At 41.9% G+C, this 14,718-nt stretch overlaps 2 protein-coding genes across 2 annotated transcripts in view; both read left to right on the forward strand.

The window, feature by feature from the left end:
* Positions 1-14,718, forward strand: part of RADIL (Rap associating with DIL domain) — a 78,071-nt gene that overhangs the window by 13,677 nt on the left and 49,676 nt on the right. The window lies entirely within an intron of this gene.
* On the forward strand, positions 6,318-8,312 carry PAPOLB (poly(A) polymerase beta). Its single transcript, XM_017533777.2, has one exon. The coding sequence runs from the start codon at positions 6,402-6,404 to the stop codon at positions 8,304-8,306; it is 1,905 nt and encodes a 634-aa protein (XP_017389266.1). The 5' UTR covers positions 6,318-6,401; the 3' UTR covers positions 8,307-8,312.

Genomic DNA, 14,718 nt, shown 5'->3' on the forward strand with positions numbered 1-14,718 from the left:
AGCTGGGATTACAGGCATGCGCCACCATGCCCAGCTGATTTTTTGTATTTTTAGTAGAGACGGGGTTTCACCATGTTGACCAGGATGGTCTCGATCTCTTGACCTCGTGATCCGCCCGCCTCGGCCTCCCAAAGTGCTGGGATTACAGGCGTGAGCCACCGCGCCCGGCCTCGTTTTGATGTTTTAAGTGGCAGAAGAGTTTCCAGAGATTTCAGATATATACAGACTGAAAGAAGTAAGCTCTACCTTCGTGCTCCTTCTCTGCTGTGTTGTCCTTGAAAGACTTGGTGTCCATCTTTGTTGTTGTTGTTGTTGTTTGAGACAGGGACTAGCTCTGTCACCCAGGCTGGAGAGCAGTAGTGCGACCATGGCTTGCTGCAGCCTCAAACGCCTGGGCTCAAGCGATCCTCCCACCTCAGCCCCTCTGAGTAGCTGGGAACACAGGCATATGCCACCACACTCGACTTCTTCTTTATTTCATTTTTTTGGTAGAGATGAGGTCTCATTATGTTGCCCAGGATGGTCTTGAACTCCTGAGCTCAGGTGACCCTTCTGCCTTGGCCTCCCAAAGTGCTGGGATTTCAGATGTGAGCCCACTGCAACTGGTCTGAGTGTCCATCTTGTGAAAGAGTCAGATTCTCAAATGCCTATGATAGGTTTGAACAAGACAAGCAAAGGTGGGCAGGATTGACACCTTATTAGTCTTGAGACATATCTTAAAGCCATGGTAATTGAAACTATGTGGTTTTAGGGGCAGGAAGAGTCAAATAAACCAATGAAACAGAATAGAGAGTGCAGACACAGACCCAATACCCTGTGGGAATTGGGTGAGCTACAGCATGCATCATAAATCCTGGGGAAAGGATTTTGTAAATGACGTTAGGATAACTGGCTTCAGCTGTATGGAGAAAAAGGAAATGGATCCTTCCTCCAAATGCTTCAAAGACCTGGATGTCAAAAGTAAAATTATATGGCCAAATGAAAGATTTGATAAAGAGGGCTTAAAAAGTACAAACTGGTTAGGCATGGTGGCTCACACCTGTAATCCTAGCACTTTGGGAGGCTCAGGTGAGAGGATCACTTGGGCTAGGAGTTGGAGCCCAGCCTGAGCAACATAAGAGACTCTGTCTCTACAAAAAAATATAAAAATTAGCTGTGTATGGTGGCATAGGCCTGTAGTCCCACCTACTCAGGAGGCTAAGGTGCGAGGATCACTTGATCCCAGGAGGTTAAGGCTGCAGTCAGCTGTGATCTGTGAGCTATGATCATGCCACTGTACTCCAGCCTGGGCAGCAGGGCAAGACTTCATCTGTTTTGTTCTGTTTTGTTTTGTTTTTGAATTGGAGTCTCACTCTGTTGCCCAGACTGGAGTGCCATGGCGTGATCTCAGCTCACTGCAACCTCCACTTCCCAGCTTCAGGCCATTTTCCTGCGTCAGCCTCCTGAGTAGCTGGGATTATAGGCACCCACCATTTTTGTATTTTTAGTAGAGATGAGGTTTCACTGTGTTGGCCAGGCTAGTCTTGAACTCCTAACCTCAAGTGATCCACCTGCGTTGGCCTCCCAAAGGGATTACAGCCATGAGCCACTATGCCCAGCCTGTTTTTTTTTTTTTTTTTAGTACAATCTGTAAGAAGAAAAAGTAGATAGATTTGACTGTATCAAAATTGAAAATTTCTGTTTGACCAAGGACACCATATAGATAAAAGGTAGGTGATATACTAGAAGAAAATGTTTGCAATATCTAAAACCGCTGTGATGAATAACTAGAATAAAGTAATGAATGTCTAAAAATCAGCAAAACACTCACTAGAAAACATGAAGCTGGTACAAGTTTGCAGCAGCTGGAAGAAGGTGAAGCCTGCGTGGCTAACACACACGAGAGGGGAGGCCAGACTCACTAATGCCATTGCCACCCATGGTTGGCTCTGACTGCACAAAGCTGGACAAAGATTTTGGCTCTGCATCCTCTAGTACAAGGCAAAGAAGTTGTGAGGGTTGGGGATAGCTAATCCACTGGCTGCCACATGTATACATAGTATTATTTAAAAAACAACAGGTCAGGCGCAGTGGCTCACGCCTGTAATCCCAGCACCTTGGGAGGCTGAGGTGGGTGGATCATGAGGTCAGGAGTTCAAGACCAGCCTGGACAAGATGGCGAAACTTTATCTCTACTAAAAATACAAAAATTAGCTGAGCATGGTGATGGGTGCCTGTAATCCCAACTACTCAGGAGGGATTGCTTGAACTCAGGACATGGAGGTTGCAGTGATCTGAGTGCGCCACTGCTTTCCAGCCTGGCTGACACAGCAAGACTGTCTCAAAAACAAACAAACAAACATGACAGTTCATTTCCCCAGAATAAGAAACCAATGATGTCAAAGTTAAGGTTATGAAAGTTAGTTTGCTCTGTCCTGCAGCCATGACCAAATGCCTCATACAAGGCAACCATCTTACTAATGTGGGGAACTGCCGAGAAAGAGCTGCAAAAGCTTCTATCTGCTGTGTGTGGCCATCACATGCCAATCTTCTGGCACATGCTCTGGTGGATGGATAGGATCATTTTCTCTTTTCATTGCCATTCTGTCCTTGGGAACCCACTCTAGTGTATTAATGAATACCATTCCAATTTACCTTTCATATGTTTGGATTCATATGTATCCTTAGGACATAAATAGTATTTTGTATATGTTTAATTTACCTAAGTGGGATTGTGCTATAAAGCCCATTGTTTCTTTTGTAACTCACATTGTGTTATTTTTTTAAAAAATAGAGACAGGGTCTCACTATGTTGCCCAGCCTGGTCTCGAACTCCTGGGTTCAAGTGATCCTCCCACCTCAGCCTCCCAAAATAATGGGATTACAGCAATGAGCCACCACACCTGGCCTCACATTATGTTTTTAACATCTACCCATGGTGCTCTATTCAGTTAATTGCTTTTGACTGATGCATAGTTTTGCATTATATGCCTATACTATATATTCATTCCCCTAAGTACAGACTACTCAAATTCAGTAGCTTCTTCCTACTGAATAATGGTATTTATCAATAACTATGCCATTGTTAGGTATGTCTAACAATTATATATCTAACATGACATTGTCAGAACATCCTAGAATGACTTACACAAACCTAGATGGTACAGCTTATTACATACACAGGCTGTATGGCATAGCCTGTTGCTCCTGGGTTACACACCTGTATGATATATTTCTGTATATTGAATGCTAGGAGTAATTAGAACACAACAGTAAGTACTTGTGTGTCTAAACATATCTAAACAGAAAAGAAACAGTAAAAACAATATTATATTCTTGTAGGGCCATGATTGTATATATGGTCTGTTGTTGTTCAAAACATCATTATGTGGTATATGACAGAAAAAGCAGCACAGCTGCTAATTTAGAATAAGGGTTATGAAAATTTGCTCTGAAGAGGTGAAATGTAAGCCAGTCTCAAAGATGACAATACACCAACCAGGTGGAGAGCAGTGGGCAGTCGGTGGGGCAGGAAGAGCATTCTGGGCAGAGAGAACAGCATTGTGCAAAGACCCAGGGATGAGAGAGAATGAAGCAAAGGCAGGCACTGAAAGAAGGTCGTTGAGCTGGTGCAAAGGGAAACGTTGCGGAAGGTGCGGCCAGACGGATAGTCGGGGGAAAGAGCAACCTGGCTTGTTAAGTATTTTGGATTTTACACTGTATATAATGCAGGATCACTGGAGGGATTACAAGACTTTAGCTCCTAGGTAAAGAACACTTTGAGAAGGTAATAAGAGATTAATTCAGTTGTTGTAGAAGTCAAAGTGAGAGTTGATGGTGGCTTGGACTAGAGTTATAAGGGAATGGGTAGAAAGCAGTAGAGGAATTTTAAGTATATTCTGGAGATGAAATCAACAGAACTTGTAAATAATTGGATGCTGAGGATGCAGAAGAGGGAGGTGTCCAGAATGACTCCCAGGTTTCTCGTATGAAGAGTTGGGTAGAAAGAGATGCCATTTCCTAAAATGGAGACTATTGAGAGAAAAGCAAATTATGGGAGGAAGAGTTAGAGTTCTCTTTAAACTATGTTAAGTTAGAGACATCCAAATATAGGTGGCAAACAGATAATATGGATCTGGAGTTCAGAAGAGAATCTGATTAAAACTACTTGTTTGTAATTAATTTGTAAGTAGGTGATATTTAAAGCTGTGGAAACCAGTAGGTAGGTTAGGTAGTGAATGCACACGCAGTGAGGAGAAATGAGGGCTTAGAATGGAAACTGGAGGACCTCCAACATTTAGAGGTCAAATAAAGGAGGAGGAATCAGCAAATCCGACTGAGGAGTGGTCAGACATGTAGAAGACAACATGAAGAGTGTGGTGTCACAGAGGCCAAGATGAAGCTACGGTAGGTCAAAAAGGATGGAAATCATTGGGGGCATGGATTGGGCAACATGGAGGTCACCAAAGACTTTTCTGATAGCTGTTTTGGAGCATGGAAGCCAATGTTGAAATGCATTGAAAAGAAGATATTTATATTTCTGGCAATATGTAGGATTAATTATCCTGGAAAATCTTTCTATGTACAGTACCTGGAAATGTTGGATAAATATAAGAAATCATTTATTAATGCATAGCCGAGTACCCACGAAAATAAAGGAAATCTCTAGGAGTGGAAAAAAAAAAAAAGAGATACCTTGAAACCTCAGAAATTTAGCAGATTCTGAAACTAGAATTGCCATAGAGGCATTTGCCAGTCTTAGAAACTGAGAAACTTAAGTTTAACAGCTGTTCAAGAAGAGAAAGAAAGCCCTTGGGACCTTAAAAGGCAGGGAGTTAGAACTGAGACCCTTCCAAATACAGTTGGAATCCTTGAACGGTGACACAGTGAGTGAAAAATTGGAATAGGAAGAATCTGCTACCTTGTGAAAGGAGATGACAAAGTTCTCTCTCTTGATCTGGGTGGGAAAAACTAAAGCCTGTTCCTTAGAATTGAAAACCACATGTCCTCTCACATGTATTTGGGGTTCAAAACTGCACCACCTACATGTTGTAGATAATCCCTGGATAAGAAATTACACTGTATGCAATTTGATAGTGTACAAGAACATCTGTTGGAAACAAAGCAAATCCTCTTTGGAAGGACACATCCTCTATAAAGGCATTCCAAGTCACACCAGAAATGAGCTCACAATCTAAAATTACAAGATACAACAGGTAATGCCACTCTGAGTTCTTAACAACAAGACTGAAACTATAGATTTCTCAAAAGCATTCGGAATTGGAATCATTAGTTATGGAATACTAAATAAGTATGTTTAACACGTTTAAAGAAATAAAAGGTAGGGGGAAAAGCAGAAAAGCTTGGAAAAGAACAAAATAGTGTTTCTAGTAATAACATAGAAGTATTTAAGTGGATATTTCCATGATGCTTAAACGGCAGACTAAATACAACTGAAGAGAGGACTTGGCGGTAATCTGGCATCACCCAGAAAGACACATGGCTTAAGAGACATGGAGGACGGAGTGAGAAGGTTCACCACGTGTCTAAATGAAGAGAATCAGGAGACAGGTTGGAAAACATATTCCGAGGAAGTGCCTGAGAGGCTTCTGGAGATCATGAAAAGCATGACTTCTGATTTGGGAATTATAGTGTATCCTGGGTAAGATTATTAAAGAGAAATCTACCCCTGGACACACATTGGTGGGATCACAGGGCACTAGGGACAGAGACTTTTACAGCCGCCATAAGAAAAGACAGACGAGCAGCACTTAACCCAGCGGTGGAATTCTCAACGGGAACCAGAGGACAGCAGAATCGTTCCTTTAAAGCATGGCCAGAACAGAGCTGTCGACCTCGAATGCTGCCCTAGCTAAAACAACGTCCACTGCCTTCCACCAACGAGTTCCCACTGAAGGGGTATCTGGACATCCAAGGATGTATGTGAGGGTGAAGAGGGCTGAGGGTGCCCTCAGAAAGGATGCACATCTGAGATGTCAGGAGACTTGGGGAGCAAAGAATTAGATGGGTAAAGCTGGGCAAATACGTAAAATGGTGGTAATAAAGGGTTGAATTTGGCCGGCTATAGACCACTTGAGCCATGCCCACTCACGTCTGGAGCCCACCGCGCAGCTGGGGGGCCCAGCCCAGAAAGCCGTGGCTCCCGTGAACCCTTGCGCCAGCTGCCGGTGCGCAGACGCCCGCGCGTGTGCGGTCGGTTCTGGAACGCGGCCACCGAGAGGCCTGGCGCCATGTTGGGGCCGAGGGGAAGTAGGGGAAGTGCTTGAAGCCGCAGGGCGCACAGCGGGAGCGGGAGTGGGGTCAAGACCAGGGCTGCTAGGAGCCCTTCCCTTCCCGCCTCATTGGATCATGACCCGGTCGGGGTGGTGGGGGACGTGCCCTGGCGGGGCGGGCGCTGAAAGATGATGCCGTTTCCAGTGACAGCCCAGGGAACACCGCAGCCGGCGAAGCGCTACGGCATCTCCTCGCCGATCAGCTTAGCGGTCCCCAAGGAGACGGACTGCCTCCTCACCCAGAGGCTAATAGAAACCCTCAGGCCCTTCGGGGTCTTCGAAGAGGAAGAGGAACTGCAGCGCAGGATTTTAGTTTTGGAAAAATTAAATGATCTGGTAAAGGAATGGATACGCGAAATCAGTGAAAGCAAGAGTCTTCCGCAATCTATACTTGAAAACGTTGGAGGAAAGATTTTTACATTTGGCTCTTACAGATTAGGAGTGCATACGAAAGGCGCAGATATTGATGCCTTGTGCATTGCACCAAGGCATGTGGATCGAAGTGACTTTTTCACGTCCTTCTATGCTAAGCTGAAACTACAGGAGGAAGTAAAAGATTTAAGGGCTGTCGAGGAGGCATTTGTGCCAGTTATCAAACTGTGTTTTGATGGGATAGAGATTGATATTTTGTTTGCAAGATTAGCTCTACAGACTATTCCAGAAGACTTGGACCTAAGAGATGACAGTCTACTTAAAAATTTAGACATTAGATGCATAAGAAGCCTCAACGGTTGCCGGGTAACTGATGAAATTTTACATCTAGTGCCAAACATTGACAACTTCAGGTTGACTCTGAGAGCCATCAAATTGTGGGCCAAATGCCACAATATCTATTCCAATATACTAGGTTTCCTCGGAGGTGTTTCCTGGGCCATGCTAGTAGCAAGAACTTGTCAGCTTTATCCAAATGCAGTAGCGTCAACTCTTGTACGGAAATTCTTCCTGGTATTTTCTGAATGGGAATGGCCAAATCCAGTGTTACTGAAAGAGCCTGAAGAACGGAATCTTAATTTGCCTGTATGGGACCCAAGAGTAAATCCCAGTGATAGGTACCATCTTATGCCTATCATCACACCAGCATACCCACAGCAGAACTCCACATACAACGTGTCTGTTTCAACCAGGATGGTCATGATTGAGGAGTTTAAACAGGGACTTGCTATCACACACGAAATTTTGCTGAGTAAGGCAGAGTGGTCCAAACTCTTTGAAGCTCCAAGCTTCTTTCAAAAGTACAAGCATTATATTGTACTTCTGGCAAGTGCACCAACAGAAAAACAACATTTAGAATGGGTGGGCTTGGTGGAATCAAAGATCCGGATCCTGGTTGGGAGCTTGGAGAAGAATGAATTTATTACACTGGCACATGTGAATCCACAGTCATTTCCAGCACCCAAAGAAAATCCTGATAAGGAAGAATTTCGTACAATGTGGGTGATTGGGTTAGTGCTAAAGAAGCCAGAAAACTCTGAAATTCTCAGTATTGATCTCACCTATGATATCCAGTCTTTCACAGATACTGTTTATAGGCAAGCAATGAATAGTAAGATGTTTGAGACGGGTATGAAAATTGCTGCAATGCATTTAAGAAGAAAGGAACTTCATCAGCTGCTGCCTCATCATGTGCTTCAGGAAAAGAAAGCACACTCAACAGAAGGTAGAAGATTGACAGATTTGAATGACAGCAGCTTTGACTTGTCTGCAGGTGGTGAAAACAGCATTTCTGTGCCTTCCTCTACTAGCACTATGAAGACAGGCCCATTGATTAGTAGTTCTCAGGGTAGAAACAGTCCTGCCCTGGCTGTAATGACAGCATCTGTGGCGAACATACAGGCTACTGAAATTTCCTTGCAACAGGTGAATACCAGTGAAAGTTCAGGGGCTGCATTAAACGAAAGTATTCCTCACGCTGTCTCTCAGCCTGCCATTGCTCCATCACCAAAGCCCATGGTCACCAGAGTTGTTTCTTCAACATGTCTCATAAGCCATCCAGACCTTCAGGAAACGCAGCAACAAACATATCTAATCCTATAGTTGGAGTCTAGAGGATATTCTTGCTTCATAAAGAAGAAAGGACCAAGAAAACCTAAACAGGAAAAACTCAACACAAAGACAAGTACAACTCCATTAGAAACAATTCAGACAGCATCTTCTCTGTTGGCCTCTCAGGGAACTTCAGTGCAGATCTTTCCAGTATCCCCGTTCTCCCTGCAAATCTAATTCCTATTATCAAGAATTCAATAAAACAGGTTGAATGGATAAAAACAGCCACAAGCGTCCGTCAACAGTATCTGCTAACTCAGCCTGTTGTCTTCAAATACTAAAGGAGAATGAAGGATACAGGACTAGATATGACTTGAAATGGATTTAGGCTCATTTAGTGACTTCCTTTACTGGGCTAGTCGTGATCAGAAGTCCAAATTAGTATGTGACAGCTAGAGGTACTGTTATTAATGTGTCAGCAACAGTTACATTGACTATTTCAAAACTGCCCTTAAAAAGAAAAAACTTTCCAGCTATATTTATATACGTGACTGACATCTGGACTGGATTTATGTTTGATGCATTGTTGGGAAAATTTGAATACAAACTGGTATCAGAATTCCTTACACTGATGATGCACTTTATATTTTTTGTTAGAAAGTAGAACTAATTTTAGATTTTTCAAATTGGTGAATTTTATTTTTTCCTGAAGAGGTTTCTTCATCCAATCTTAAAATTGGATACCATTGTGCAGTGGTGTACTGTACTTCAGAGAAAGCAAAAAGTACATCTGGGTCAGTCCCTATGAGGTAGCTGTAACCCTTTAAAATGAAATGTCAACTTTTAGGTACGTATTTGACATCAAAACAATCATTAGTAGGTGTTTGGTTTTGATGGCACACCATGGAGAAATGACACACTGGTTTTATCTGTAGAACTGTTTTAGAGAGTAATCAGCAATCAAATATTTTCTCTGAGCTGAGAAAACTCCATATTGTCTTGTCCTCAATCATTAGTCCTAAAACAAAAAGGCTTTTTGCCTCCCCCCTTCTCTTTGCTTGTATGCACAAAATATGCTTATGTGTCACTACACACACACACACACACACACACACGCACACACGAATAATTTTCTAGGCCGGGAGCGGTGGCTCAAGCCTGTAATCCCAGCACTTTGGGAGGCCGAGGCGGGTGGATCACGAGGTCAAGAGATCGAGACCATCCAGGTCAACATGGTGAAACCCCGTCTCTACTAAAAATACAAAAAATTAGCTGGGCATGGTGGCGTGTGCCTGTAATCCCAGCTACTCAGGAGGCTGAGGCAGGAGAATTGCCTGAACCCAGGAGGCGGAGGTTGCGGTGAGCCGAGATCGCGCCATTGCACTCCAGCCTGGGTAACAAGAGCGAAACTCCGTCTCAAAAAAAAAAAAAAAAGAATAATTTTCTAAACCATGACGTGAAACTGACCATCCTGTGGCCACATGGTACAAAACGCCAAATTTTGGTTACCACAAAACTCTACATTGTAGCAAAACTTTACTAAATATAATGCCTATGAGATGTGTTTCTGATCTTGGACGACCATTTGATCTCTACATATGAGAAGTTTTGTACATTCCACAGAATACCTCCTGATAGGAAAGTTAATTTCCAGTTTCACCCATAAGCAAAAAGGCATTTTCTCCAAGAGTTTTAAACACATTTTTATTTTTAAATGACTTATCAAAACTCATCTGTAAATTTTACATGTAGAAACATATAAAAGTAATTTTTAGCAAGCCCTTGACATCTTACTGGCTTTCTGCTCTTCTGTTTTAGTCTACAAAAGATTAGCAATACTTTAAGTGGAAAAAAGAAGATCCCTTGTAATTAAGCAGTAGAACATTGATGTTTAGGAAATATGAGGGACAACAGATATGGATGAATGAAAGTTTAGTCTTTCTTAATTTAGACAGCAAACTTAGTCTCTCCAGTTAGCCTTGCTTTAACCCTTCCCTCCCTCCTCTAATTGCAGTTTCATGTTAAACCGCAATTACTGAAACTCTTTTCCTGTCCTTCTGGATTAATTTTCCAAAGTTGAAATATAGTCATTTCCTATTAGGCTGTATATTACTTGAGACTTTTCTTTCACCATTACCTTCTGATGTCTAGTATATGATATTTCTTTTTTTCATATCTTTGCCCTTTCACCAGAATAATAAATCGGGTGAAGTGTGCACAATATCTGTATTTTGAATGGCTATGGTGTTAGGTTGAAATGGCCAGGCACAAATTTAATCTGATCATTTTGTTTACACATTGGGAAAAAAATTAGTTTATTAAACATTACCTGTAACTGTACCTGTTTTACCAAGCTGGAACCTTGGGACTTTTTATTTCTAATTTTTATTACCTGAATGTGAGACTGTTTTTTCATGTGATGTACATAGTGAGTGGAGTTTGCTTTGTTTTATAGTATCTATACTACTGGTATTTTCAAGCACTGCTTTGAAAACAGATGACTTATTTCTCCATTAAAAACGCAATAAAAGTAAATGGCAAACAAGCAAAGTGAAACTAAAATACTGGACAACAGTAACATTTAAATCTGAGATCTGAATTCAGATGTACTTACATTGTTCTGAAGGAGGGTAGAGACACTGTTGAACTTTTCGACCTTACTAAGTCTAGAATGTAATGATGTTTAGGGAAACATGAAAAGGTTAAAACTTCATATCAGTAAAGGTGAAAAATAAAGCTAAGCTGAATCTAAAAGAAGGCAGGAAAGAAAGGGGGGAAGCATATCAAAAAATAGGGTAAAAAGAAAACACGATCTATAGTAATGGAAATGAAACCAAGTATATCTGTCACTACAATCAATGGACCAAACTTCCTGACTAAAAGGCAGAGATTGTCAGATTCCATGGGAAAACCAAGTCCAACTCTATGCTGTTTTACTTCTGAGAGACACATCCAAAATAAAAGAATGGAAAAAAAGGCATGTTAGGAGAAAATAAGCTGGTATAATAATAATATCACTTAAGTAGGTGTTAGAGCAAAAATAATTATCAAGGACAAAAGGACCATGGATTATGATAGAAGACCTACTGCATCAAGGAAACGGAATGATTTAAAACTTGTCTGCACCTGATAAATCACTCTCAACATAAAATAACAAAGATGAACAGAAATCGCTAAATGTGTTGTTATCAAAGAAGATTTCAGAACAGCTCTTTCATTAATTGATATCAAGCGGATAAAAATAGAAGGGAAACAGGTTTTGAACACAGTCCAGTGTAGCATTTGGTGAACTTTTCCTATTAAGGACCAGATAGTAGCTATCTTCAGCTTTGTGAAGCCATACGGTCTCTGTCACAGCTACTTAACTCTGCTTTTGTAGGGTGAAATCAGTCGTAGACAATATGGAAACAGATGGCCAGGGCTGGATTTGTCACCCATCCCCCTCAGCCATGTTTGCCATCAGTGATCTAGTGACCGTTTATTATAGAACCTTCCGCCCAACAATTGGAAAATGCATGTTATTCTCAAGTAAGTTTTGGGCATGTACAAAAATTAACCTCGTGCTGTATCAAAAGTAATATTTAACATACTTCAGAGTATCTGATTTATAGGACATGTTCTCTGACCACAGAACAGTAAGGTAGAAATTAAGTAACAAATAGCACAAAAAAGACACAAAAAAGCTTAAGCCATAGAAAGAGAGATTGGTATAATTATGAGATTTTGTTCATCAAATAATGAACAGTGAGAAACTGAAAAACAGGCCTTAAGCTGGGAGAAGATTTTGTGATAACATGAAACTGACAAATATTTACTATTCAGAATTTATTAAAGATGGCAAAGGAAAAAGTCTATTTAAAAAGATCAATAGGCTGGGTGCAGTGGCTCATGCCTGTAATCCCAGCACTTTGGGAGGTCAAGGTGGGCAGATCACTTTAGGCCAGGAGTTTGAGACCAGCCTGGGCAACATGGCCAAACCCTCTATTTACTAAAAATACAAAACTTAGCTGGGTGTGGTGGCATGTAGCTGTAGTCCCAGCTATTCCGGAGGTGGAGACAGGAGAATCACTTGAACCCAGGAGGTGGAGGTTGCAGTGAGCCGAGATCATGCCACTACACTCCAGACTGGGTAGTGGTGAGAGTCTGTCTTAAAAACAAAACAAAACTGGGTGTAATGGTTCATCCTTGTAATCCCAGCGTTTTGGGAGGCTGAGGCGGGCGGATCACTTGTAAAACCTAACCTTTTGTATTTTTCTCTACTAAAGTACAAAAATTTGCCAGGCGTGGTGATTTGCGCCTGTAATCCTAGCTACTTGGGAAGCTGAGGCATGAGAATCGCTTGAACCCAGGACACAGAGGTTGCAGTGAGCCAAGATCATGCCACTGCACTCAAGCCTGAGCAACAGAGCAAGACTCTGTCTCAAAAAAGGAAAATAATAAAATCCCTAACAACCCAGTTTAAAAAGTAGGCCAAAGAAATGCATAAGCATTTCACAGAAGAAGAACTAGGAATGGCCAATAAACATGAAAAGATGCCCAATCTCATTAGTCATAAGGAAAATACAATTTAAGATCAGAGAGGTGTTTTTTTCTTTTTTCTTTTCTTTTTTTTTTTTGAGACGGAGTTTCGCTCTTGTTACCCAGGCTGGAGTGCAATGGCACGATCTCGGCTCACGGCAACCTCCACCTCCTGGGTTCAAGTGATTCTCCTGCCTCAGCCTCCTGAGTAGCTGGGATTACAGGCACACGCCACCATGCCCAGCTAATTTTTTGTAGTTTTAGTAGAGACGGGGTTTCACCGTGTTGACCAGGATGGTCTCGATTTCTTGACCTCGTGATCCACCCGCCTTGGCCTCCCAAAGTGCTGGGATTACAGGCGTGAGCCCCCGCGCCTGGCCTGGTGTTTTTTAATACAAAAATAAAAAAGTCTAACAGTGTCTAGGTTTGTTGAGGATGAAGAGCAATGGACATTCTAACATGGTGCCACTGAGAGTGAAAACTGTTTTGGCCCCTTTGGGAAACAGTTGGGTCTTATCTAGCAAAGTTGACAGGCCCACACTCTTTGTTCCAATTATTCCACTCGTAGGTCTTCATTATCATCCACTGGGACACTGGTGGACTTCATCTTACTGATTCTGTTAGTCTTTGGGGTGACCAGAGTCTGTGGGACCACAGCCATGTCCAGAACGCTACACACCTAGTTTACCTCCAGTATGCTATTTAAATACCGTAATGTTCTATATATGTTGTGGTGTTAGAAAAGTCAGGAAGCACTTGGAGATGAGTATGAGAGTGTTTATGTCCACATTTTGTAGTGGTCTAAAGTTCAAGACAATCCACATAGCCACCAATGAGAGAATGACTGGATGGTGGCATATTCACGCAATAAATAGTATAAAGTTGTGAAATTAAACCATAGCTACCTGCGTCAATGTAACTGTGTCTTATACATTATGACAGGAAAAGCACATTGCAGAAAAATGCAGGATGTGATACCATTTATATAAGGTTTCAAAATAAGCAAAGTAGAGCAGTATAATTTAGGGTTCCAAACGTGTGGTATAACCATAAATGAAAAATAAGGCCATGTTAAACACGGAATCCAGAAGAGTGATTCCCTTTGGTAGGGCGAGAAGTGGGGACAGGCAGGCAGATATGTTTGGGAGAGGTGATGTGAGCCTGGAAATAATCTATTCTTTTTAGGTTGGATGGTGGATGAAATGGTGTTCATTTTGTTATTAGTCTAAGTTATAAATGCTTTCATATGTGTGAAATATAGTTGAATAACCAATACCAAAGGGGTGTCTTAACCTCTTTATCAGCAACGAGAAAAAACAAACACCACCCTCCCCCAAAGTAAAAGCAAACAAACAGAAACCCCAAACAGTAATGCCTCTTCATCAGTTAGGAATTGCATTTGACGAGGCTAGAGTAGCCTGGGCACAATACAGGTTTCTTTTGCCTAACAGTAAGTTCAGGGCTGGTAACGTGGTTTTCCTGGTCACCAGGGACCAGGCTTTTCCTGCTTTTGGCCTCATCATTCTAGTTCATGCCTTCCGTCTTCAAGGTTACCTCAAGGTGAAGGATGGTTATGGGACCACTGCCATCACATCTTCATTTAAGGCAGGAAGAAAGAAGGAAGATGGGGAAGGGCAAAGGTGTCCCTGCAAACTGTCCACCTATGGAGCTTTCCAAGAAGTCCCAACAGCGGAATCCCCTCATCTTTCACTGACTGCAGGTTAGTCACATGGCTGTGCCTACCTGCAAGGGAGACAGGAAAATGTCGCTTTTCTTAGCTGGGTACATTACCTCACCAATAGGACAGGGCTTATGCTATTAAGAGGAAGGAGCTAATGTCCAGTAAAAGGCAATAATAGCTTTCTCTTTCACAGTACACATATATTTAGAAATTCAAAATCACTTCTAAATTACCCCCAGCATCTTTTTTTTTTTTTTTTTTTTA

This window comes from Cebus imitator, unplaced genomic scaffold, assembly GCF_001604975.1.
Source record: "Cebus imitator isolate Cc_AM_T3 unplaced genomic scaffold, Cebus_imitator-1.0 Scaffold82, whole genome shotgun sequence".
In the NCBI taxonomy this organism is placed as follows: domain Eukaryota; kingdom Metazoa; phylum Chordata; class Mammalia; order Primates; family Cebidae; genus Cebus; species Cebus imitator.

What these genes read in the sequence shown, in the direction of transcription:
- PAPOLB (XM_017533777.2), top strand. Translation starts at nt 6,402, where the DNA reads ATGATGCCGTTTCCAGTGACAGCCCAGGGAACACCGCAGCCGGCGAAG.